We start from the raw sequence: 21,449 nt of genomic DNA, 5'->3' as shown, positions 1-21,449 counted from the left end.
CTTTAAAACAATATTTTTACTCTGAATTTGACATTAAGGCATACAGATTATGAAAGCAAATTTGTGCATGGTTAGCCCAAGGGTATACATTAATGAAAGCAACTCTGTAATTCCTGTGTCCCCCACCACACCACAAATGTAACCTACCCTTTGTTCCTCATGTTATTGTCAGTTAATCCTGAATGGGCACAGAATGGAACTGCCTCCCCTGTTTCTACAGATTGGCTGTATATCAAGATGCATACTTGTATTCTGGTTGGGACACATGGAAAGTATTGTTGCCATATTGTTGTCAAAATTTCATTCTGAGCTGTAAGTATGCAAACAGTAAGCGCATACTACAATATAATTTACAGATGTGTACTTACGTTCTTGACAGGACCCAAAATTTTGATCCTGTTATTTACCTTAGTAACTGCCAATGAAACCACAGATAAGTTTGCTTGGTGTAAACGCTACGAAAGTCACTTATTGATAGCACAGTCATTGTGTTATTGTACAGTACCCGCCATAATGTTTGGGACAAAGACATTTTTTCTTGATTTGGCTCTACTCTACAGTTTTAGATGTCTAATCAAATTATTTGCATGTGGTTAAATGCAGATTCTCAGCTTTTATTAAAGGGACTTTTTATACATTTCGTTGTATATTACATACAGCACCTAACCACATTAATTATTTGATCAGAAAAGTTATTGAGTATAGAGCCAAATCAAGAAAAAAAATATGTCTTTGTCCCAAACAATATGGAGGGCACTGCAGTTGTGTACCTGTAGGCATTCTGGCGCTTTTTCACAGGTTTTTCAAGTGTAACAAAATCAAAAGTTCACATAATTTTGAAGTATACAGAAGTATGCATTGAAGTGCACAGAATGCAAATATGCATAACAGAACACAACTCTGGAAGTTTGGTGTTCTGTTGACAAGCTGCCTTTAATCGCTGACCCAATCAGAGCTGATTTGAGACTCGAGGACTAGGCTGACCTTTCTGGAGAAGCAAACCTTACTGCAGAAAACTGACATGCATTGTTGTGAGGAAATTTTTTGTAGTGAAAATACAAACAGTACATGTTAATCCTACATTTTGAATCCAGTCCTGTTTGAAATGTGCTCTGAAATCTGCTCATGCATTTTAAATCAAGTTCTGTTTGTCTGGACCTCTGGTCAATAGGGTTTGATTTCTCCCCATATTCACACTGGATTCAAGAATCTGCCTTTAGTCTAGTGTGCTTTGTTGAATCTTGTGTATTAAAGAATGATAATTAGTTCTGCTTTTTGGGTGTCTAGCTTGCTCTGTAATTTGCTTAAGGATTCAGCTTTTTATGTTGGCTTGGTAGACTGCTATGTTCCTCCTACAGTTATTTTTTTTGTAATGTTCTCTTCAAAAGAACAATATTATCTTAAGTTTGACTACCTGGTTCTATTTTCAGTGTAAAATGATGAAGTTGAAAACAAATTAGATTAGATTGGCGTTAATCCACTATGCTGCATATTACTCTGTGTTGTTCTTAGGTTTACTGTGTTGTGTCCTGTATAAAATCCAGGGGAGTCATTCAGTTGTGGCCAGTAAGATACCTAGGCGGTGTGATAAACTTACTAACTCAAGTGTTTCATTTTTGTGAATCTATTTTTAATGTGAGCTTGTGTGAGCCCCTGACAGTTAAGGAATGAAATCACTTGAAGACAAGGCGATGTGAGACTAGGGCCATGTCTCAGACCTTCCCCTATCCCCTTGCCCCTCCCATCAGCCTGGACCACTCAAGGAAATTGGCTTGGCTTTAAAGTTTTACCAGCTGAACCATTCGATTACATTTTAATTTCCGCTTATCTAATTGATCAACCAGTTATAAGAACATAATACTATTTAATAATACTATTTAATACTGACCAAACTAAAGTCTGACACATTCCTTTGTTTCCTTACACTCCTTGTTTCCTGGATTACACTTCAGAGACTTCTGAACCTATACATGATGAGTGTGGCGGCAGTGTAGCATAATGGGTAAGGAACTGGGCTTGTAACCTAAAGGTCATAGGGTCGTTTTCTCAGTAGGACACTGCCGTTGTACCCTTTAACAAGGTACTAAAGCTGTATTGCTTCGTATAAATCTAGCTGTATAAATGGATGCAATGTCTATGCAAAAAGTTATGCAAGTCAAGAGTGTCTGCTACATGCTTGTAATGTAATGAGTGTGTTTTCCGTTGAAAAATGGCCATGTTAAGTTGAGACTTAGCATGCCCATTCACCCACGGACAAGGTGAGGTCAGTGGCTGCTGTGAAGCTATTAATTTTTGTTTTGAAATATATTGAAAATAATAGGAGAAATGTAATTTAAACCAAGAATTATTCATCTGTAGAAAATGTAAATCAATGCTGTAGGAAGGATATAACTAATATGAGGTTTAGCCCTGAGAATAAACTGCACTAACAGCACATTGTGGCCAACTGCGCGAGCAAAAATAATATATTGAAAATTATGTATTCCCCAAGCTTGCTAAATTATTAAACTTGAGGTTGATTGACTGTGCAATTTTTGCAATAGGGACATCAAAAGTAATCTCTGACTCAAGCCTCAAAAACCCCAAACTAAGCAGATTGTTGAAACTACTTAAAGGTATTGCAGTTCTTATTGGTGATACAAATATGTACACCGGTCAGGTGCCAGTGGAGTGGGGCAAAAAGAGCTTATTTTGGGAACTGGATTGACAGTTCCCCTTGAAGTAGACTACGCCATCATCGTAATCTATAGTGAGTTCCTTTTGCATTCACTCTAGTTTTTTGGAAAGGAATTGAGGGCACACAACATCACATCACTCAAACATTTAATTTCAGAGAGAATGCACAACAGGACTGCTGGTGAAATATTCACTGCTCTCGCTGGACAAAATTTGTTTTATGAACATCATTTGCATATGCCTCTTCTTTCCAAACCAGGAGTCATTGTTTTGTACTTGAAACTTAAAATTTAAATAGTTCCTTGCTGTTTTAATTTGCACTATGCTGTAATTTCTCACTGTAATATCATTTAACTCATATTACAGTAGCTGTTCATTATATGTTTATTAAAGATTGTGTAATCGCTACAAAAATGGTTTTCAATCTTAATGAATGTTCTTACTACCACTGATTCCCACCAGTGATGGTGTGATAATGTTTTTTTGTTAACTGGCATCATGCTGTAATAATACTGTTTTCTTGTGTTAGTGCAAGGGCAAAGCAGAACCCTGATGCAGCAAATGCATACCATTTCCATGGTAACAACCTATCCATGCCGAGCTTTCCAGTGGAGATATGAGCTAAACCGGTCTCTCATTCTGTTTTCTTTATTCAAACATATTATAAGTTGGTAATGTTCATACCTGCTACTTTTATTTGACTTACTTTCATTACTTACTTTTATTCTACTGTTTGAGAAATGCGGTGAGCAGTGATCAGTCAGGGCACATCTCCAAATACCAGAGCGATAGCTGGAACATCTCCCCGCTTACTCCTGACCATCCTCCTAAGCCATAGCCAGAAGGCGTCCTTTTCCTTTTTGCCCCAACAGCTCTTCTGCCATCCTCATAAGCTTCACTCCTGCCTCTCTCAGGTCTTTGAGTAGGCGTGTTGTGGCGTACAGACAAAGCCGAGGCATCCCACTTCCACATGCATGTCTTGGATTCCCTTGACCATACTGTGACGTTAGGTCATGCACCAACCTTCTTTGGTTGCTAGGTCCCTAGAGCTGCTTTCCAAGGTCTTCCATTCTGCGCTGCATACCTGGAATGAGGAGCTTTAGTGGCGCTTTCTTGCTACCTCTGGCTTTGTTTTCTTCCCCAAGGAACCAGATTAATTTTGTTTCTGAAGGTAGGGATGCTTTGTTTTTTCCCCTGTCCAATAGCCTCAAGCGTCTCAGCCAGTTACCTTATCACTTAGTCATACTGCCATCCTTATAGCCCTTATGATAGCGTGGTCTTGCAGCCTGACAAGGTCACACAATCTTAGATGTGCTTATGGGACCGTCCTCATATCTGACCAACTGACAGCTGTGTTGACAGTGCTTTTCCCCATCTTACCTTGTCAGTGCTTTCATTTTTTCCCTCTCCTCTTCCATGTTTTCTCACTTCTGCGACCAGTTCTTTCTTTCTTCTTTTTTTTGACCACAGCCTGAGTGCCTCTTCTCATTTTAGCACTGCCTACCTTGTCTGAACCATCTCAGCAACTTTGTGGTGTTCTAGCCTGTTCACTAGCCTGTTAACCTGCCTTGTGTTTTCCGACTTCTGCCAGTGTGCACCTGGGTATTCATTCTCCTCTACTGACAGTTTTGGGGGTAGCAGCAGTGCGTTTTAATTTTGGAGGAACAACCCTAGCAATTAGCAATATGCATGTTTGCCTTTTGATTATCCACAGTGATGCGTACACGTTTCCCTTTGGTACTGTAAAGTCTGAGATGGTAACGCTATGTCCTATCACGGATCTGGCAGTGATCGACCTTGCCTGAACATCTGAGTCACTGGAGGAGGACCGTCCTCATCTTTATGTCTGAAAACTACTGCATATTATATTCCTATACTTAATTTCTAGAATTAAATGTCAGCTCTTCATGTGCTGGTCTTATCTTAGTACATATCTTGATAAAGGGGCCAATCACCACAGAATCACAAGTATACCCTGCTTTTCTGATAGTTGCAGTAAAAGCAGTTCAGTAAATGCAAAGCTTACATTTTGTTATTCATCTGTGCATGCCAGTGATTGTCAACATTTTCCCTATTGTACGTCAGTCATTATTTTCACCTTTATAAGTAAATCATTCATTTCACCGTTGTATGTCAGTCAGTACAATGGGGCGGACATGGTGGCATAGTGGTTAGCACTGTTGCCTCGCAAGAAGGAGGCTCACAGGCGCTGCACTGTGGCTGCCCACTGCTCCTAAGTAACTAGGATGGGTCAAAATGCAGAGGACAAATTACCCCACGGGGTTCAATGAAAGTATATCTCCTATCTTAGTATTTTCATCATTGAATATTAATGGATGTGCTCTTTTAGTAGATGTGGAAATTGCTCTCAGTCTAGTGCCATTGTGTTCTTATGAGGTTTTATGGAAAAAAAACATTCTGTGCATGTATTTAGGATTTGAGCATTAACCTTGGGCTCTCCCACAGTGCTTTTACTGAGACAAGCAGTAATATACACATTTGGCTGATGTTAATGAAGGAGAATATGAGTCTCCCACAAAGGGAGCGAGTTAATTTTTTTGTGGCCTGGCTTACCGTGCTCACACAAAAGGCCACACGCAGTGGGATTGATTTCGGGAGGGTGATGCAACTGCATTTATCATGTAAGGTCTCCATTTTAATTTTCGAGGCTCAGCGTAAATTGTTAATCCCTGTGCCGCTGATGGTGATGTTGAAAAGCAAGCAATGTATTGTCAAGGCTGAAGTATTTATCAGAGCAGATTAGCTTCCCTCAGCATCGCTCTTGGGGCTATACTGTGGAGCATCTAATAATTGGGAAAAAATATTACAAGGCAGAAATATGAGGTCATTCTTCACCATGTGGAAATGGCAGTTTTCCTGACCTTACATCCACCATGGCTGAAATCCCTTCTGCTCAGATAAACCGCCTTTGCCAGAAAACAGAGGTCCAGTATCCTTAATTTCATGCAAAATCCTTTTTCCATTTACAAGCACAGTGTTATGTTGTCACACGAGACTACCGTCTTTATCAGCTGTTGAGTTACATTATGAGATATCACAAGTATATAGATAACAATAAATGGACCTGCATGACACTAAAAGTATTGAACTGGAACAAGCGGTGATTGATTCATTGGAATTTATGAGAAGCAATTTTCAGTTGAGGTTATGCAGCTGAACTTGTAAACAGAAGGTTGCCAATTTTAATCCTAGATGGACCATTGCTGTTGTGCCCATGTGAAAGCTACTTTATCTGACTTCATCTGGCTCCAGTATGTTTTTGTGTTTAGGCGAGTAAATTGTCCTGGAATTGAATGTTTGCCAAGCAAATAAATTTGCCTTTAAGAACATATGGTGTCATGAACTACGATGGAGAAATAGGATGTAAATTCCTCTCCATTACAAGCAAGAAATAACCTCATAAATGTCTCATATTTTCTGTTGGCGTAAAGACCAAAAGTGCGATAAAGAAAAAACAATACTATTCATTCACCATTATAGCTTTACAGTGAAGCTCTGTGAAAATTGTGAAATGGGTCCAGGTAGTTTTTGAATATCCTAGCTTGGTTAGGATCTTAACACATTTTGTAACCCTGGAAAACACAACAGGTCGAATCTGGTTCCAATAATGTACACTATAGATTCATATTAGGCTCTATGCTTGCGTGATGATGTGCTGTGCTGTTCAGGATTAATGTTTGGTAAAGTATTAACACTATGTACATATACTGTTACCTGCTTAGATTTAGTCTGTTTTCACATTGTCTGTTGATTGATGGTAAATGGACTGCATTTATATAGCGCTTTTATCCAAAGCGCTTTACAATTGATGCCTCTTATTCGCCAGAGCAGTTAGGGGTTAGGTGTCTTGCTCAAGGACACTTCGACACTCCCGGGGCAGGGTTTGAACCGGCAACCCTCCGACTGCCAGACAATCGGTCTTACCTCCTGAGCTATGTCATTTCCTCCATAACATATCTGCCAAGTAAACAAATGAACAGTTATTAATACAATTAATATAATAAACTGTATCAAAGCCCAGGTTTGAAAAGCAACAAATCTGCCTTACCTGTTAAAAGGCTGTTTTTGTTAGTAAGCTTCATGCCCACTAGACTACCTATGTTTCATTTACTCAGTAGGCCTAAACGTTAGTATATTCATAAATAGTATTTTTTTACTGCAGTTATTCAAAGCCAGCACTTGAGCTAATAACTTTGAGAACACCGCTGTTCTTTTGTTTTCATATTCATTGCAAGTTTGTTTTGTTCAGATCAGCATATATCCTTCTTCTGTTTGCTGCCAAAACAAGATTTAAAAAAATCTGCGACATGCAATGTTTTTATGTGAAATGACAGAATATGACTTGAGGCTAGGTTTTTAAAAATGCGAGTAAGTGATTCTTTGAGAACGAATTGATGAAGCCCGACAACATCTTTGTGTAATGCACTCTTACAGACGGAAGCTATCGCTTATCTCATTACACCACGTCTGATCCACGCAGGCTAAACCGTTTATCATTCGTTTGCGTACACACAATCTAGCGCCAGCTATCGTTCTTTACTCACTTAAAGGCCCTGCTGTGTTGTGTACTCTTATTTCTAAATAAGTGTGAGAGTGGTGTTCAGCAAGAATGAGACAAATTGATTTATTAAAAGCAGGTAGGGGGAGTCAATTTGTCATTTTGCACCTTCATAAAATGGAAGTTATGAACAAAAAAAGTGGGGGTAGGAGTTGTTCGTGCCTGCTTAGAAAGAACAAGGTCTTTCTAACCCGGTCTCTTCCATTTGTGTCACTATGCACAAACTAGCCTATTGATGAGAGTGGCATGAGACCAGGTTGACAATACGGCTGACCATTAAATAAGTGACTGTTTTGTGTTAAAGATGACCTTTACAGTTCAAATTTTATTCAAAATGAAGTTTATATATTGTTTTGAAACAAACCCCAAATTTATGAATATCAATTAGAAAATCTTTGAAACTTAAAAAAGAACCTGGCCTCATGTGACTAGACAGAAAAATTAAATATTCTCACATATAAACACAATCAGGGTGTATCCAAGGAGAACAGAGAAACAGGAACAAAGGCCAGGCAAATATTGAATAGCACAGAACCAATTGGAAATAGGAACACCGTGACAGCTCACGATCGAGTGCCATCTGGGCAGACAGGTAACACTGCTGCTAAATGGTAGTACATTTTACAAAACGTTCATTTTGGATCTTTTGTCATTGTGGTTTCTTGTGAGAAGCTGGTGTCAAAGACTGCCCTGCAAAAGGATGTATTGCTGCCTCACGCCCAATGCAAGATGGGATAGGCTCCAAAACCTCCTGTGACCCTGACCAGGAATAAGCGGGTGTAGATAATGGATGGATGGATGGTGTCAAAGACATCCGAAGACACCAGACAATGTTATCAGGGTTTCAAACTTGTATAACTGCGGTGTTGGAGACGGTTTTCTCCATGTCACTGAGAGGGTAGATATTTGTCATTTCCAAGCTGTGGGTGCTTTTGAGAATCCCCGGGTGTCCTGTACAACCCTGCCTGAAAAAAACGATTTATCAATACGAGGCTGTCATTCTTCTTTCGTCGCGCAACTTTGAGGGAGAATTCTGCGTTAACGCGGAGATACTGCAGGGGCTGAAAAATAAAGAAGTATCAGATTTTATTTCAGTTATGAGGGTTCTAACGACAGTTCTGGAATTTGGAAATGGGGCCCAGGTCATTTCCCATTTGATGGTGATATAATTTTATACTTAGAAAGTGATCAAAATAGTCTTAATAGGAATGTATTTTTTTGTTTCAGAAATGTTCCGTCAGGGTTGCCCAAATGATCCACTCATACATTTATATTGATAACATCCCCTGATGGTTGTCATTTCATTACACCCCATCAGAGAGGGTACCTCCCTGGTACCTCAACGCTGTCCCCAATGATGTACCTGCCCCGCACCGTTCCCTACCTCAGTCAGGACTGGGACAGTCTGGTGTCAACGGCAACCGCACGCACTGCGCATATACGCGCACCTTACCCAGACCATTGAAAACCCACGAATAACAGCCTATTACTGCCAGCTGTACTGCGTAAACAGGAGAGACTAAAGCGAATGCAGAATCAGCGACGCGCCTGTTTACTTCAGTGCGAATACGCCCCCGCTGGCCTCGTCTCATCAGTCACTGCCTTCTTCTGTGTTTATTCTCTCCCTTAAGTGAAAGCGGTGTCTCGTCTGGTTAAAGATGCACTCTGTGAGAAGGATAACGGCCCGGACGCTCCAGAAAAAAAGCAGGCGAGCCGGTCCTCTGAGCCGAAGAGTGAGCTAGGATAAGAACTTCGGTCGCAGGGCAGGCGGAGTAGCGCACAGACGGGGGGTATCTCCGATCTCTTAAACTCAAAAGATCGGCACATTAGGGAGAAGCTGGGGGGGCGTTCCGACTGAAATTAATTCCCCCCGTCTGCTTTTCTCTCTCCTGAGTTTTGAAGAGTTTCTGGAGTTTAAACAGCACGTCACTTGCTATGGAATGAAGAGCACAGACCTGGGCTTAAAAGATTACCGCCTAAACTCTATCAATCAAAGATAACAAACTGCTTCAGGCTTTTCCAAAGTTATCAGTTATACAGAGCGAGTTTTTATATATAGGTATAGCAATGTGCATACGGGCAGAAGGTAATATATTTCGAAGGCCCACAAATGGCATATTATGATAGTCTGAGTGAGTAGATGGGATCTGTCAATGAAGAAAGGACATCATCAGCCGCTGTAACTTAAACCTGTTCTTCTGCACTGCATAGTTTTACTGCCGATTGCTTTATTTGCATTTGGAATATAAAGCTGTTATCGCTGTAGAGTCTAGTACACAGTATGTAAATGTCTGACATAGGAATTCACCGTTGATGTAATGCTGTAGCTTTAACTCCTTTTTGTTTACCATAAGTTATTTATTATTCAAATTAATATTATTATGTCTTGAGAAAACAAGATTTATTTATATAATTTTCTTATGTGTTTTTTATGATTTATTTTAAAAAAAAATTAACCCCCATGAAATGAAATGCTTTGAATATTTGAAGAATCCACAGATTATTTATGACAGAATTAGACCAGTGAAAGCAATTGAAATGACAATGTGGTGCTATTATTACAGAATCGTCTCTGGTTGATAAATGATTTGAATGGCTGCAAAACCATTATGGCTTAGATGAGGAAATTATAGCTAGGAGGTCATCCCTTCTTGGAGTAAAATGCAATGGTCTTTATTTATTGGTCTTCTTTTAATATTTTAACTATGAATGTCAATGTAAGAACCTGACCTCAACTGAGAACAACGGCTCAGAATTACATTTTAAATTCAATTATCTAAACCAGGGACAAGTCCATTTCAGGATTCAATTTTTGTTCTTATTTATTGAATTGGCTCAATTGTTTAAAAAATGTCCTGTTAATGCATTTCCCTCATTTTCTCCACTATTTGGAATGCCCAATCATAATGTGAATATCACTCCTCACTGCTGCAACATCTATCAAGGGCGCAGATATGCTAATTCTCTCCTCTGAAGCAGATGCTATCTCCACTGCTTCTTATCACACCACAGTTTGCAAGTCAGGCTTGCAAAGACACGATGTGGAGGAAGACACTTCATGTGCAGGTGAATAGGTGGACTTGCACGATTCACCAGTGCAGTTTCTAGTGAGCCATGAGACGATGTAATCACAGTTGACTGAAACACTCTGACCCCTGGCTGACCCTAAGGTCATTTATGCGTTGCCCTGTGGGGGCTGCTGACCACAGTTAGCATGACACGGTCCAGATTTGATACCAGACCATGCGGCTCATCCATGCATTAGAACAGTACCAAAACATGATGAACCGGCTTGAGCAATCAGCCTTAATTTATTCATCCATTATCTACAGTATACCTGCTTATTCCTGGACAGGGATGCGGGGGGGCGGGGTACGGGAGCCTATTCCAGCACGCATTGGGCGAATGGCAGGAACACACCCTGGACAGTTTGCCAGTCCATCAAAGGGTAGACACACCATTCACTCACAACTTTCATACCTGGGGGAATTTAGACTCTCCAATTAACCTACATGCATGTCTTTGGACTGTGGGAGGAAACCGGAGTACCCAGAGGAAACCCACGCGGACACGGGGAGAACATGCAAAATATATTTAACAGCCTTAATCTAACATTTTAAAAAATCATCAGCTACAGTGAAAGACTGCAGATCTATCCTTGGTGAAAATTGTTGTCATCTGATTGAGCTAGGGCTGATGTATACAGCTATTTATAAAACTAAGGCAGGGTAATCGGTCACCCAGTGTCTGCTGGTTTTCGATGTGTTTCAGCACCAGTGGTTAAGTCATTGATTGGCTGAAGTCGCACACCTTGCTCTCAAGACCTTAACTGGCTGCTGATTGACAGGAAACCGTGAATGCCTGCAGACATCGTGGCCCTCTGGGACTGGAGTTTGAGGCCCCAGGATCAGAACAAAAACCTGCATCTCTAGGACCACGGCTGTGCACCCCTGATCTAAAAAATCAAAAATACTAAATTATATGTAAATGAGCAATTCAATATCTATCCATTTTCATTTGTCTGTTTTACTTAAAAATAAAAAAGTCATGCAAAACTGTCAAGTCCTTGTCTGTAGTAGAAACAAATCCTTAAAAATAAAGCGTGACCTGATTTTCTCATACACAGACTGACGCGCTTGGCTGCACCATCATGATGTGTCAGTCACTCTCTCAGTGTTTACCCCGGTTGGATAAATGCATTTTCAGTATTCAGTTGTCAACCCACACGCTTGGACAGATCAGGGGAAAAAAATAAGCAATTCTCACTTTTTTCGTTGTGCATGGGTTGCCTCCTCTGTAAGTGCACCGAGAGTGGTTCCCTCAGTGCTGTGCTGTTTGAGGGAGACCAGGTCAGTTGGAGCTAATTGCTTTAGCCTGACTCTCAGCGTAGGTACTGACGTACATTACATATATTCTGTTCTTTTCATCACATCATAGGGCCATTTTACCTTTTGGGAAACACACTGCTGGACCAGCTAGTCTCGCATAGTCAAGCGTCAAGTCTCACAAGCATACTCGCTAGACTAGTAATTAATTCATCTGAAAATATTGTGGGCGACATGTCTCCCTGCCTCCCTCAAAACCTATGCGTATGCATTACATCATAACAGAGCAGTTCCGATCTCTGTGCCCCCTGTTTACTCTTTTCAATTAAGGGACTATGTTCTATGTTGCCTTATTAGATGAAGAAGTTACCCGTTTTCATAGTCTTTCCCGCCCACCCGCATGCATTTTCTTTACTCCTCAAATAAAAGGAATGGATGATGAATGAGAGAGATGTGGATGCTGCGTTACTCAAAGCTGTAGAGGAGTTGGAAATGTGAGCGGAATGCAAAAAAGCCTCTTTGCTGGCTGATGTTGCCTTGCTATAGCTGCAGTTGCTCTCTGAACGAGCCAGACGGTCATCTCCTTATACCTTATACCTTCTGTACTTCTTAGGACAGAGTTAGTTAAACAGGGCTAATGCATACTGTGGTATATTTTCTTACTGGAACCAAGATGGAACAAAGAAGCTCCAATTACTTGCATGACTTCTGGTTTGTTTCCAACAAGTGGATACTTCAGCCCTGTTTTAATTAACATGATTTTAGGTAATTAATTCTGGTTGGCAACCGGAGTTTCTGAAGCGCCCTGTGTCGCTACGCTAACTGTGGTCATCCTGTCGTAAACCACACCCCTTTACCCCCCTTATGAATATTCATAAGAAGCTAGCAAGTCAGAACAACAATGACAGGGACAGAAAATCTAATTTTCTGGTCTGCCACCTGTGCTTAAGACTTGATTGTGATTGTGTCATCCACAGGTGTTGCCAAGCATTCTGCAGAAGCATTGCTGTATCTTACCTGACAGGAACACAGGTAATTGCTCTGTCTTAAAGCATTATAGAAAGCATAGTAATTTAAATTATATCATAATTATACATATTTAATTCAGTTGTAATAAATGCTTGAAACATTGTACATTCTTGATGGTTAATCAAACGTGGTTGCTAAATATGCTGTCATGAAGGAGTTATAATAAGTACTGTTGCTATGATATACATTCCCATTCCAACAATGTTTGTTTTAGCCTTGTGTGTGATTTCTCAATCTGACAAACCTGACAAAGCACATTTAATAACAATTGTTAATGTTGTATTAAAAGTTATCAGTGCTGCAATGTTGTAATGAAGTTAATCCAGTTAGAATTGCTTAATGAAGTGCTGCCAAATGATAAATATGCCCACACGCAAAAAGCAAATGTGCCTGCTTCTGGCAAAAGGAATTGCGACAGATGCCCATGTAATGTGACACAATGTAGACATGTTCTGTTCCGCTTTAGCTCTAACTGTTTCTATGGTGGAAACCAAATCAGTGCAAATGGGTTCCAATTGCGAGTGACTTTGTTTCAGCTTCCTTTCTACACCAATAGCAATCCACAGATCCATAAATTCACTCATAAATACTGTTACAGAAACTTTGTATCTTCAGGAACTGAATGTGCATGAACAGGAAAAACCCTACTTCATCAATTCACCAGCACAGCATTATTGTTTAACGATATACAAATGTTCAGTTGTGCTACAACTGCAGTATGTAGAGCTTGGCAAGACCTTTCAAAGTGTGTACAGAAGCAAACAAAAAATATGACAGGATTTACAAGGTCTTTGCGTGGCATATATGATCTGTATATATCCAAATCTTGATCAATAGTTGATCAAAATTTAGAGCTGAAATATTTGCGTGGGTTGTCTTATGTAGGTATACTTCCTGTGATTGACGCATTGAGTGGCCTGGTATGTGAACTGTGTGATTTTACAGCATTCATTGAAATGTGAACCTCCCAAGTGTTGTACTTACTGTGCGTTCTCAAGTGGCATGCTATTATTGTACGTATGGAGAGCTTACAGGAAGGAGGAGGTGTTCCAGATATAAAAGGAATTTATAAGGTGTGAAACTGCACTGAGCCTGTCATTCAAGGCACAGCTACCGAAGTGCGCACAAAAAGGCATTTCTGTTTGGGCGGTGGGGGCAGGAGAAGTGATGAGCAAAAGCGACTTCTCTGGAGTCAACAGAGACGTTTCTAGAGTCGATGGCGACTTCTCTGGTGTCAACAGAAACTTCTCTAGAGTCGATAGAGACTTCTCTAAAGGTAATAGCGACTTATCTTGAGTCGATACCGACTTTCCCTAGAGTCAATAACGACTTCTCTGTAGTTGATAGTGACTCCTCTTGATAAGGTGCCTGCTACAGCTGCAAAAGTTGCGCAGTCCTCTGAAAGCTCAGCTCAGCCGGTGGGCCAGGAGGAGCTGAAAAGAAGCCCAGCCAGACACATGCATCACATAAGCCAGGTGTGCCCTCCCAAATTGGTCGGGCGACAGGGTAGCCTCGTGATAGGTGTTCAACTTGAGCCCCTGGTGGGCATATGGGGATGCTGACTTGTATCTGGAGAGGTGAAGTTGGGTTCCTACACAAAAGAAAGAACTCTGCCCTTGAGCAAGGCCCTTAACCTGAAAAAACTGCTCTCTCGCTCTCTCTCTCTCTCCACTTGCAACTGTTCTCTGGCATTTCACCCAGGGCGTCTTTGCAAAAGAGAGATGTTTTCAATGGACCTTCCCTGATTAAATAAAGGATTAACAAAAGAAAGACGCACAGTGGCAGGATGGGCTTTCAGTTACGTTTGGCCATTTTCAATTGGCAGAGAAATAAAAAAATGGCAGAGGGGTTTTGAAAAAATAAACATTTAGGGACTCTGGGGCGTGGTTGGCGTGGCGACTGACGGCCCACGACACGACGCTCTTCCCTGCATTTGATCGCTTCTTCGCGTCGTTTCAGGTGTGAAGAGGTTGCTGGTGAAATTGAAGAGCAGGGAGATATATTCAGGTATCTGCCGCTTTCTTTCATGAGCTTGCTCTCGCTGGACACTTGCTTTGTCTCCAGGTGCAGTAAGTCCCCCCCCCATCCCTTCGATAACGGGGTGGACAGCATTTCATATGTTTCACCTCATTGCTGATGTTTGTTGTGAGTGAAAAGCACAATAACCGCGTTATATCATACAGCTCTGCTTCAGCTGGTCATTTGCATGGATGTTAAAAATATCCACTCAAACCATACCTTTTTGCAGCAGTTCTCCTGAGAGATCAAATCTATTTCAACAAAGTGATCTAGGGTGAAATGCCGGTCTGAATGTACAGATAGACATGCAGGCAAGCTTTTCTGTGTGTAGTCATGGGAGTTTACTGGAACTTGACAGACTGCAATAGCATCATGAACATTTTAACTCTTTTTTTTCTAGCCAATTAAAATAATTATTAAATAAACAAAATACTGCAAACATGCTATGTTTGATAGCTCAATGCATAGTGTAAAAGCATTATTTTCTTAGGTTCACATAGCTAGCAGACTGTGAAGTTGACACAGGCTTACCTTCGGAGAACGAACTGACTGAGCAAAACTGTCAGTGACTGTTCTCTTTTTTCGATCTGCAGCAAGGTTAGATTTAAAATGAACATTTGTCATTGCTGAGCAGCTGAGCACAGGTTCCTGCTGAAGTCCATCCTTCAAGCTAGCATTATCCAAAAAAGAATGTGTGCAAAAATCTATGCATAAATCTAATGTCACACATTTGAAAATTTGAGAATTTTGAGATAAGAATTACACTGTTGCTAATCATGCTGACCATAAAAACACCATAAAACAAAAAAAAAGAAAAAAGTAATCAGTAAACACTTTGTTTGATCTGCCAGAGACAATGGGTAATCACCAATGGATACATGGCTACAATAAAGCAGTATGAGGATGAACAGGTTAATTTTGTTTATGGATACCCACTGCCCCATAGAATAAAGTGTGATGTTAGAATCTAATCTATCTTAGTTTCACAAAACATTTTCAATGGAGTGTTGTTGTTAATACAGTTTAGTGGGAAAGTAAAAAATAATTTCCAACATCTGACTAGACGTACTGGAGACCAATCTTTGTACTGTACAACCAACAAAGTTTTACCTTTGAGAAGGTAGAGATAGAGAAGTGCCAGTAAGCTACCTAAATGACAACTCACTCTGTGATTTGCTACCAAAGTCAAGGCAGGGGGTCATGAGGGGGAGTCTGTTAATCATGAACTAGTGATGTCAAACTTTTGACCCCAATCACATATTTACACCAGAGACATATATAAGTTTCTTTTTCTTGTAAATTCCTACCTGTACTTAACTGTTTAGTTGGCCCTGCAAATGGCTGAATTTTTGACAGCTAGCTAGCACTAATAAACAAAGCTATATACTTAACATTGCCTAACAAATAGCTGGTTAGTATTATCTTGGAAAAGATATGCTGTCCCTATGTACTGACATTTGCTAACTATACATCAAGTTAGAGAGTGCCTTAAATTACTGGTGACAAAATGTTGCTCTTTCTATGTTGCTGGGCTGTCAGTCCTAACTATGTACATGTGAATGAGGGACATGTTCAGTCCAACTTTGACTTTACACTACATATGATACTCTTTGCCTTTGGGAAAAAGAGGAAACACAAGGACACTATCGGCGGCATGTAGACCAAGTGCCCAAGCTAAGCATCGCCTACGTGGTGATCTTTACTTTGCTACAATCAATTTGTTTCCCTGTTTATTGAGCGCAGAAGTAATATTTGAACTGTTGTGAACATGCAAGCTAAGGCGAAAAAGCAGTCAGTCAATAAATGCTGTTGGCCGAGGTAGGGTGTGTGCAGGAAGATAAGGGTGTGCAATCACACGGTTGTTCCCATGGTCACCAATCACTAAGACCCCGTCTGGACTCAGTGCCAGGCCCTGAGGTCCCTTCAGCCCTTGAACGACGCACCTCAGCAACCTTCCGTCTTGGCTGAGAAGGATGACGTTTCCCGAGACGCGGTCCGCCACGACGACATTGCGTTCGCCGTCGATGGCGACCCCCGCGGGACGAAAGACCCCCTGGTCGGGGCCGCTCCTCCAGACGAGGACCCCCGTGGCGTCGTACAGGTGCACGGAGCCGCTGGCGGAAACGGCAATGGCGTCGTCGTCGCCGCAGGCCAGGAAGCTGGGCCGCCTGAGTCCCTCGACGCGCCGGTGGTGCAGGACGCCGCCGCTGGTCCAGTCCACGGTCAGGACGGACAGGGTCCCCCTCTCGCAGCAGTCGGACACCGCCACCCGGCTCGTCCTGGTCACGGCCACCCCGAACGGGCGGCGCCAGCCCAGCCGCAACGAGAAGAGCCGCCGTCCGTCGCGGCCGTGGACCGAGACGCACCCGCTCCGAGGCATCGCCACGACGACCAGGTAACCCAGGCCGGAGACGGCCACGCCTGCGCAAGCCTCCTCCCCAGCCTCCGAGGCCCACCTGGGGGCCGTCCTCCGGTTGCCGTGGAGATCCAGAGCCCGCGCCCCTCGCCCGTCGCGGCCGGTGACGAGAACCAAACCGTCGGGTGCGACCGCCACCCCGACGGGCTGCACTGGCACTCCCTCGCTTGCGTCCTCGCCGAGCGGTCGCTCAATGGTGGGCGCCGGGGAGTCGGGGCTGTCAAGGTCGGGGCCCGGTGGCAAGAAGGTTCCAGAACGGCCGCTTCTGTCGCGAGTTCGCCGAAAGCTCCCGTGGCTCCAGAATGCTGGAGGCGCAAGGGAAACCGACGGGTCCGGCGATGGGGGGCGCGGGGGGGCACATCCCTCCAGACTCGCCAGGGTCCGTCCCTGGGACAGCAGCTCCACGTGGCTTGCATTATTCACCAGGCGCTCCAGAGAGAGAGAGAGGCCGTGCAGCTGCCTTTTCTCATAAGTGGAGTCTTGTACCAGCTTGTCTAGAAATGTTTGCTTTTCCCTGCAATAATCTAAAGCAAAGCCAATTTTCTCTCTGTACAGAAGAGCGGCTGATTCAGCACTCTCCATGGCGTGATGAGGAGCCTGTGATTTGTGCTTAAGAGCACAGTAGCAGCATAGTAACCTTGAAGAATGGGAGTAAGTGAAAAGGAGAGGGGGAGAGAGAGAGAGACAGAGAGAGTCATTCAGCTGTAATTGTTCTTAATAAGACTTTTCTGTAATATGTCTAATTCAATCTAGGTCATAATCATTCATTTTTTAGAGTGTTCTCTATTTTTCATGGGGTAATTAGAAAAGCATTCATTCACAGAAATGATGGGCAGCCATTTTAAAAATGAATATCAGCTGAAGGAATCATATTGCTGTGAAAACTACGCCAGTCTTTGGAGCCGAAGCCGGGAACGCATATACGGTGTGTTTCATATTTGGGAAGCACTTATGATATTCGGTCTAATCTTCGCGGGTGCAGATAAGCCGCTCTCTTCTGTAAACAGAAGGGCTGTTATGACAGAAAGCCCTTAACAAAAAAACAGCTTATAAATATGGATGCTTTTTTTGTTTTTTTTTGGTACTTCCCCCTCCTCCCAGGGGAGAGGAACCGCGGCTGATTGGCACGAAAGGAGAAACGAGGGCGACATTTTGCCGGATGAGAGCGCGTCCCCTCCTCCGCCGAGCGCCCAAACCCCGGCTCTGTTTCCCGGCCCCTCCCTCCCTCCCTGAGCTATCGTCTCGTTGCGTTGCTTCTCTGAGGTTCCTCATCACAAAGTCATCTCAGCCACCCGAGCGCCTCGGGACGAGGGGTGGGGGGGGGTGGGGGGGGGGGGCGGCAACACAGACCACTTTAGCCATAATTCACTCTGGCACTTTTTCCTGGAACGCCATCCTAAAGGAAAACCTGGCGCAGTGCAATCCACACCCGTTTAGAAATAGCATTTTGAAAATGAAGTTCAACTGTTGTCATACTCAACGAATGCTTTGTTAAGCAAGAAGGTGGATTTGTAATATGTAGTGTTTCCCCTAGATTTTGTTGGCATGGAGAAAAGCAACTATGTTGTCACATTGTGGGGGCCATGGTTGGCCCGAAAATGGACAGCAGTCTGGTCGGCAGTCTGAAAATGGGCGCTGGACGGTTTTATTTTTCATTTACTTAGTGTATATCGCTCAAAACTTCAACAAAGCGATCACTTCGTCGACATTTTTCAACAGGAAATTTCCCCTGCAGCGGCCAAGTCCCAGACAGAAAATCTAGAAAGAAAAGGGAAAGCGTGCTACTGAGAGGAGCTGGCCGCTGGCATAAACACTCCATGTAGCTCTTAGGGCCACAACGGTTTTTCTTTTTAGGGAACACATTTTAACTGTACAGTATTCACCCCCAAACATTCTTCTTTAGGGTGACTAAAACCCTCGGGCTGGCTCTGCAACTGAGTGAAACTGAAGAGGGCGTCGTTGGGGGGGGGGGGGGGGGGGGGGGGGGGGGGGACTGTTGTGGAATTAACAGTTTGGAACACAGCCTGTCTCTCCCACGATAAATCAGAACATGTGGAGAGCAGAGAGCACAGCAGATGCGATCCAGTCATAAAACAGCTTATCTCTCTTTATGCCTGTCGGCTGGCAATCTTTCCTCATCCCTGAAAACCATATAGGAAAGCGAAAAAGTTAAAAGGGAAAAGTTCAAGAAAGGAAAGCGGTGCCGTGCTTTACAAGGCAACTTTGCCCTTGTCTGTTTGTTTCTCGAACGCGCTATTGGCCCATAAGGACATCGTAAAGCGGTGGTGCTTTACGGCCGGGGGGGCTGCAATAACGGCATCACAGACCTGTGGCAGGAGAGGCAGAAGAACTTCATCGTCTCGTCCGGGTGCGCGTCGCAGAGACCCCTCGGGCCCCCTCCGGCCCCGCTGCTTACGTATCCAACGATGGCGAAGTTGTCGGGCAGGTGCTTCACGCCGGGGCCCGGGAGCCCCGTGGCTCGTCTGCACAGGGGGCACGGCACCCCCCCGGGCCTGGCCCCCCGGCCCCCTGGACCCGCGATCTCCTCCAGGCAGCCGAGGCAGAAGGTGTGCCCGCAGCCCAGGAGCTTGGGCCGGCGGCGGCGCTCGTCGTAGCGCTCGGCGCACACCGGGCACGTGGAGACGCACTCGGCGGCGGAGGGCTGGCGGCAGCTCATGGCGCGGCGCCCCCGCGTCCCGCTCCACTCCCCCGTGTCTCGCTCCACCCCCCCGGCGCGGTCTCCTAGGCCAGGCGTCTTTACAGAGGACAGCCGGAGCTCATCCGCTAGGTGGTTAGCGACCACCCACCTGGTTATATATACGCTGTGTTCCAGGAGCGGCGATAGCTGTCATGGTAACCTGCCTATTTGTTTAGGCAGCATGTTCAAAGTGGGAGTCTTAGGAGGGGGGAGGGGGAGGGTGTATTCAACATCAATGTCAATATTGTTTGCATTGAGTGTTTGAAGTAGTGGTGATAGTGGTCGAAAAACAAGTTCGGACCTGCTTAACCTGGGACATGCCTGCCAACACCCATGGCAATGGCAACATATAAAACACATGTCACGTCCTCTTGTGATATGATGTATCAATTTCAAAGAAACTTGAACTTGACATGACAGTGTGGCAACAATAGTATTCACAGGTGTGAAATGGTGTTAACCCAGTTAAGCCTAACGTTGTTGACACAAAGCCAAAGATGTGTTGACACAAAATGAACGTGACTTTTGACAAGCAACCAGCTTAACATCTGAATATATGCATTTCCTCATAATAAAACCAAGAAGTTTAAACATATGGAGCTACAGCAAGAAGACCCATCTTCAAAACCATGCTGGTGGAGAATTGCCTTTCCCTCTGAGAATTTATTGAGTAAAAGCTGCGGTGGTCCTTGGTTCATTAGGTATCCCATTTCTAAGGAAACAGCACAACAATCAATACAGTAAAAGATTGCAGTTTCTGGGTTTGGATCTAAGAAGTATTGTCTTCCTTTTCCCAAAATGTTCTGATAAAAAATAAGGTCTTCGAGGTGTAATAGTTTATTCTGAGAAGATAGGACATTTCATTTTCCCTCTAAGGACTATTTCTTTCTTCTTTTCCCTGAAACTAGCTGTAAATATAGGAATAATTACCTGAAGAAAATTACAATAACCATTTTCTCTGATGGAACAAGTTTCCTTCATTTCGAAGTCAGATAATCAGTGTGGATTTCTCTGCTTTGATCTTTATCAGCATTGTCTGGGGAGAACTCATATGCCTTGGGTCCCTTTGTTGCTCCTTTGTGTACTTTATAGTGATGAATGTATAGTGTGTGTGTGTGTGTGTCTGCGTGTGCTTATCTATGTGCACATTTTGTGCGCGGTGCTCTGAAATGGCTTGTCATCAGTACAGTTTTTTTCTGTATTTAATAATGAATTCATATCTATTGAAAAAACCTAAGGCCATATTCAAAAAGTTCTGAATAGACTTGCAATACGCCAGACACACACACACACACACACACAACAACAGTCAAAACACTGCATCTGTCTTTAACTTTGTCTGTGCTTCCTATCCTATCCCCCCATAAATGTTCAGAGCTCAAGTCTACAGTGACTTACTGATAAATGTATCGGCCTATGTATAGAATGTATTCAGTGGTGTGCCTGATTATAGCAATTAATTAGCAAGTTAATATTTCAGCATTGTATAATCATTTTTCAGTTTTATGCTTAATTTATTCAAATGCCATTATGCCCCTCTAGTCCTTCACAGAGGCTTTCATGTGGTAATATGTGCAGAGTTATTCATCTATTATATTTTTGAAATATTTTTTTGTTTGTTGAAAAGGCCAAAAGAAAGACCAATGGAACAATAACCAATAACAACACAAACAATCGCATGATTTTAGAGGAAGTCTCGTGCTGTTG

General features: G+C 43.0%; 1 protein-coding gene across 1 annotated transcript in view; it reads left to right on the top strand.

Annotated features, from left to right (window-relative positions):
• dlgap2a (discs, large (Drosophila) homolog-associated protein 2a) overlaps positions 1–21,449 on the top strand; it is a 223,705-nt gene that overhangs the window by 3,860 nt on the left and 198,396 nt on the right. Inside the window, exons 2-3 of the mRNA XM_035413153.1 lie at positions 12,558–12,612; positions 14,569–14,616. Coding sequence (XP_035269044.1) covers positions 12,558–12,612; positions 14,569–14,616 — 103 coding nt within the window. The remainder of the gene's footprint in view (positions 1–12,557; positions 12,613–14,568; positions 14,617–21,449) is intronic.

The sequence above is a fragment of the Anguilla anguilla genome, chromosome 1 (assembly GCF_013347855.1).
Source record: "Anguilla anguilla isolate fAngAng1 chromosome 1, fAngAng1.pri, whole genome shotgun sequence".
Taxonomy (NCBI): Eukaryota; Metazoa; Chordata; class Actinopteri; order Anguilliformes; family Anguillidae; genus Anguilla; species Anguilla anguilla.
Note: the sequence above shows the minus strand (reverse complement) of the source record. Positions and strands in the feature narration are given on the sequence as shown.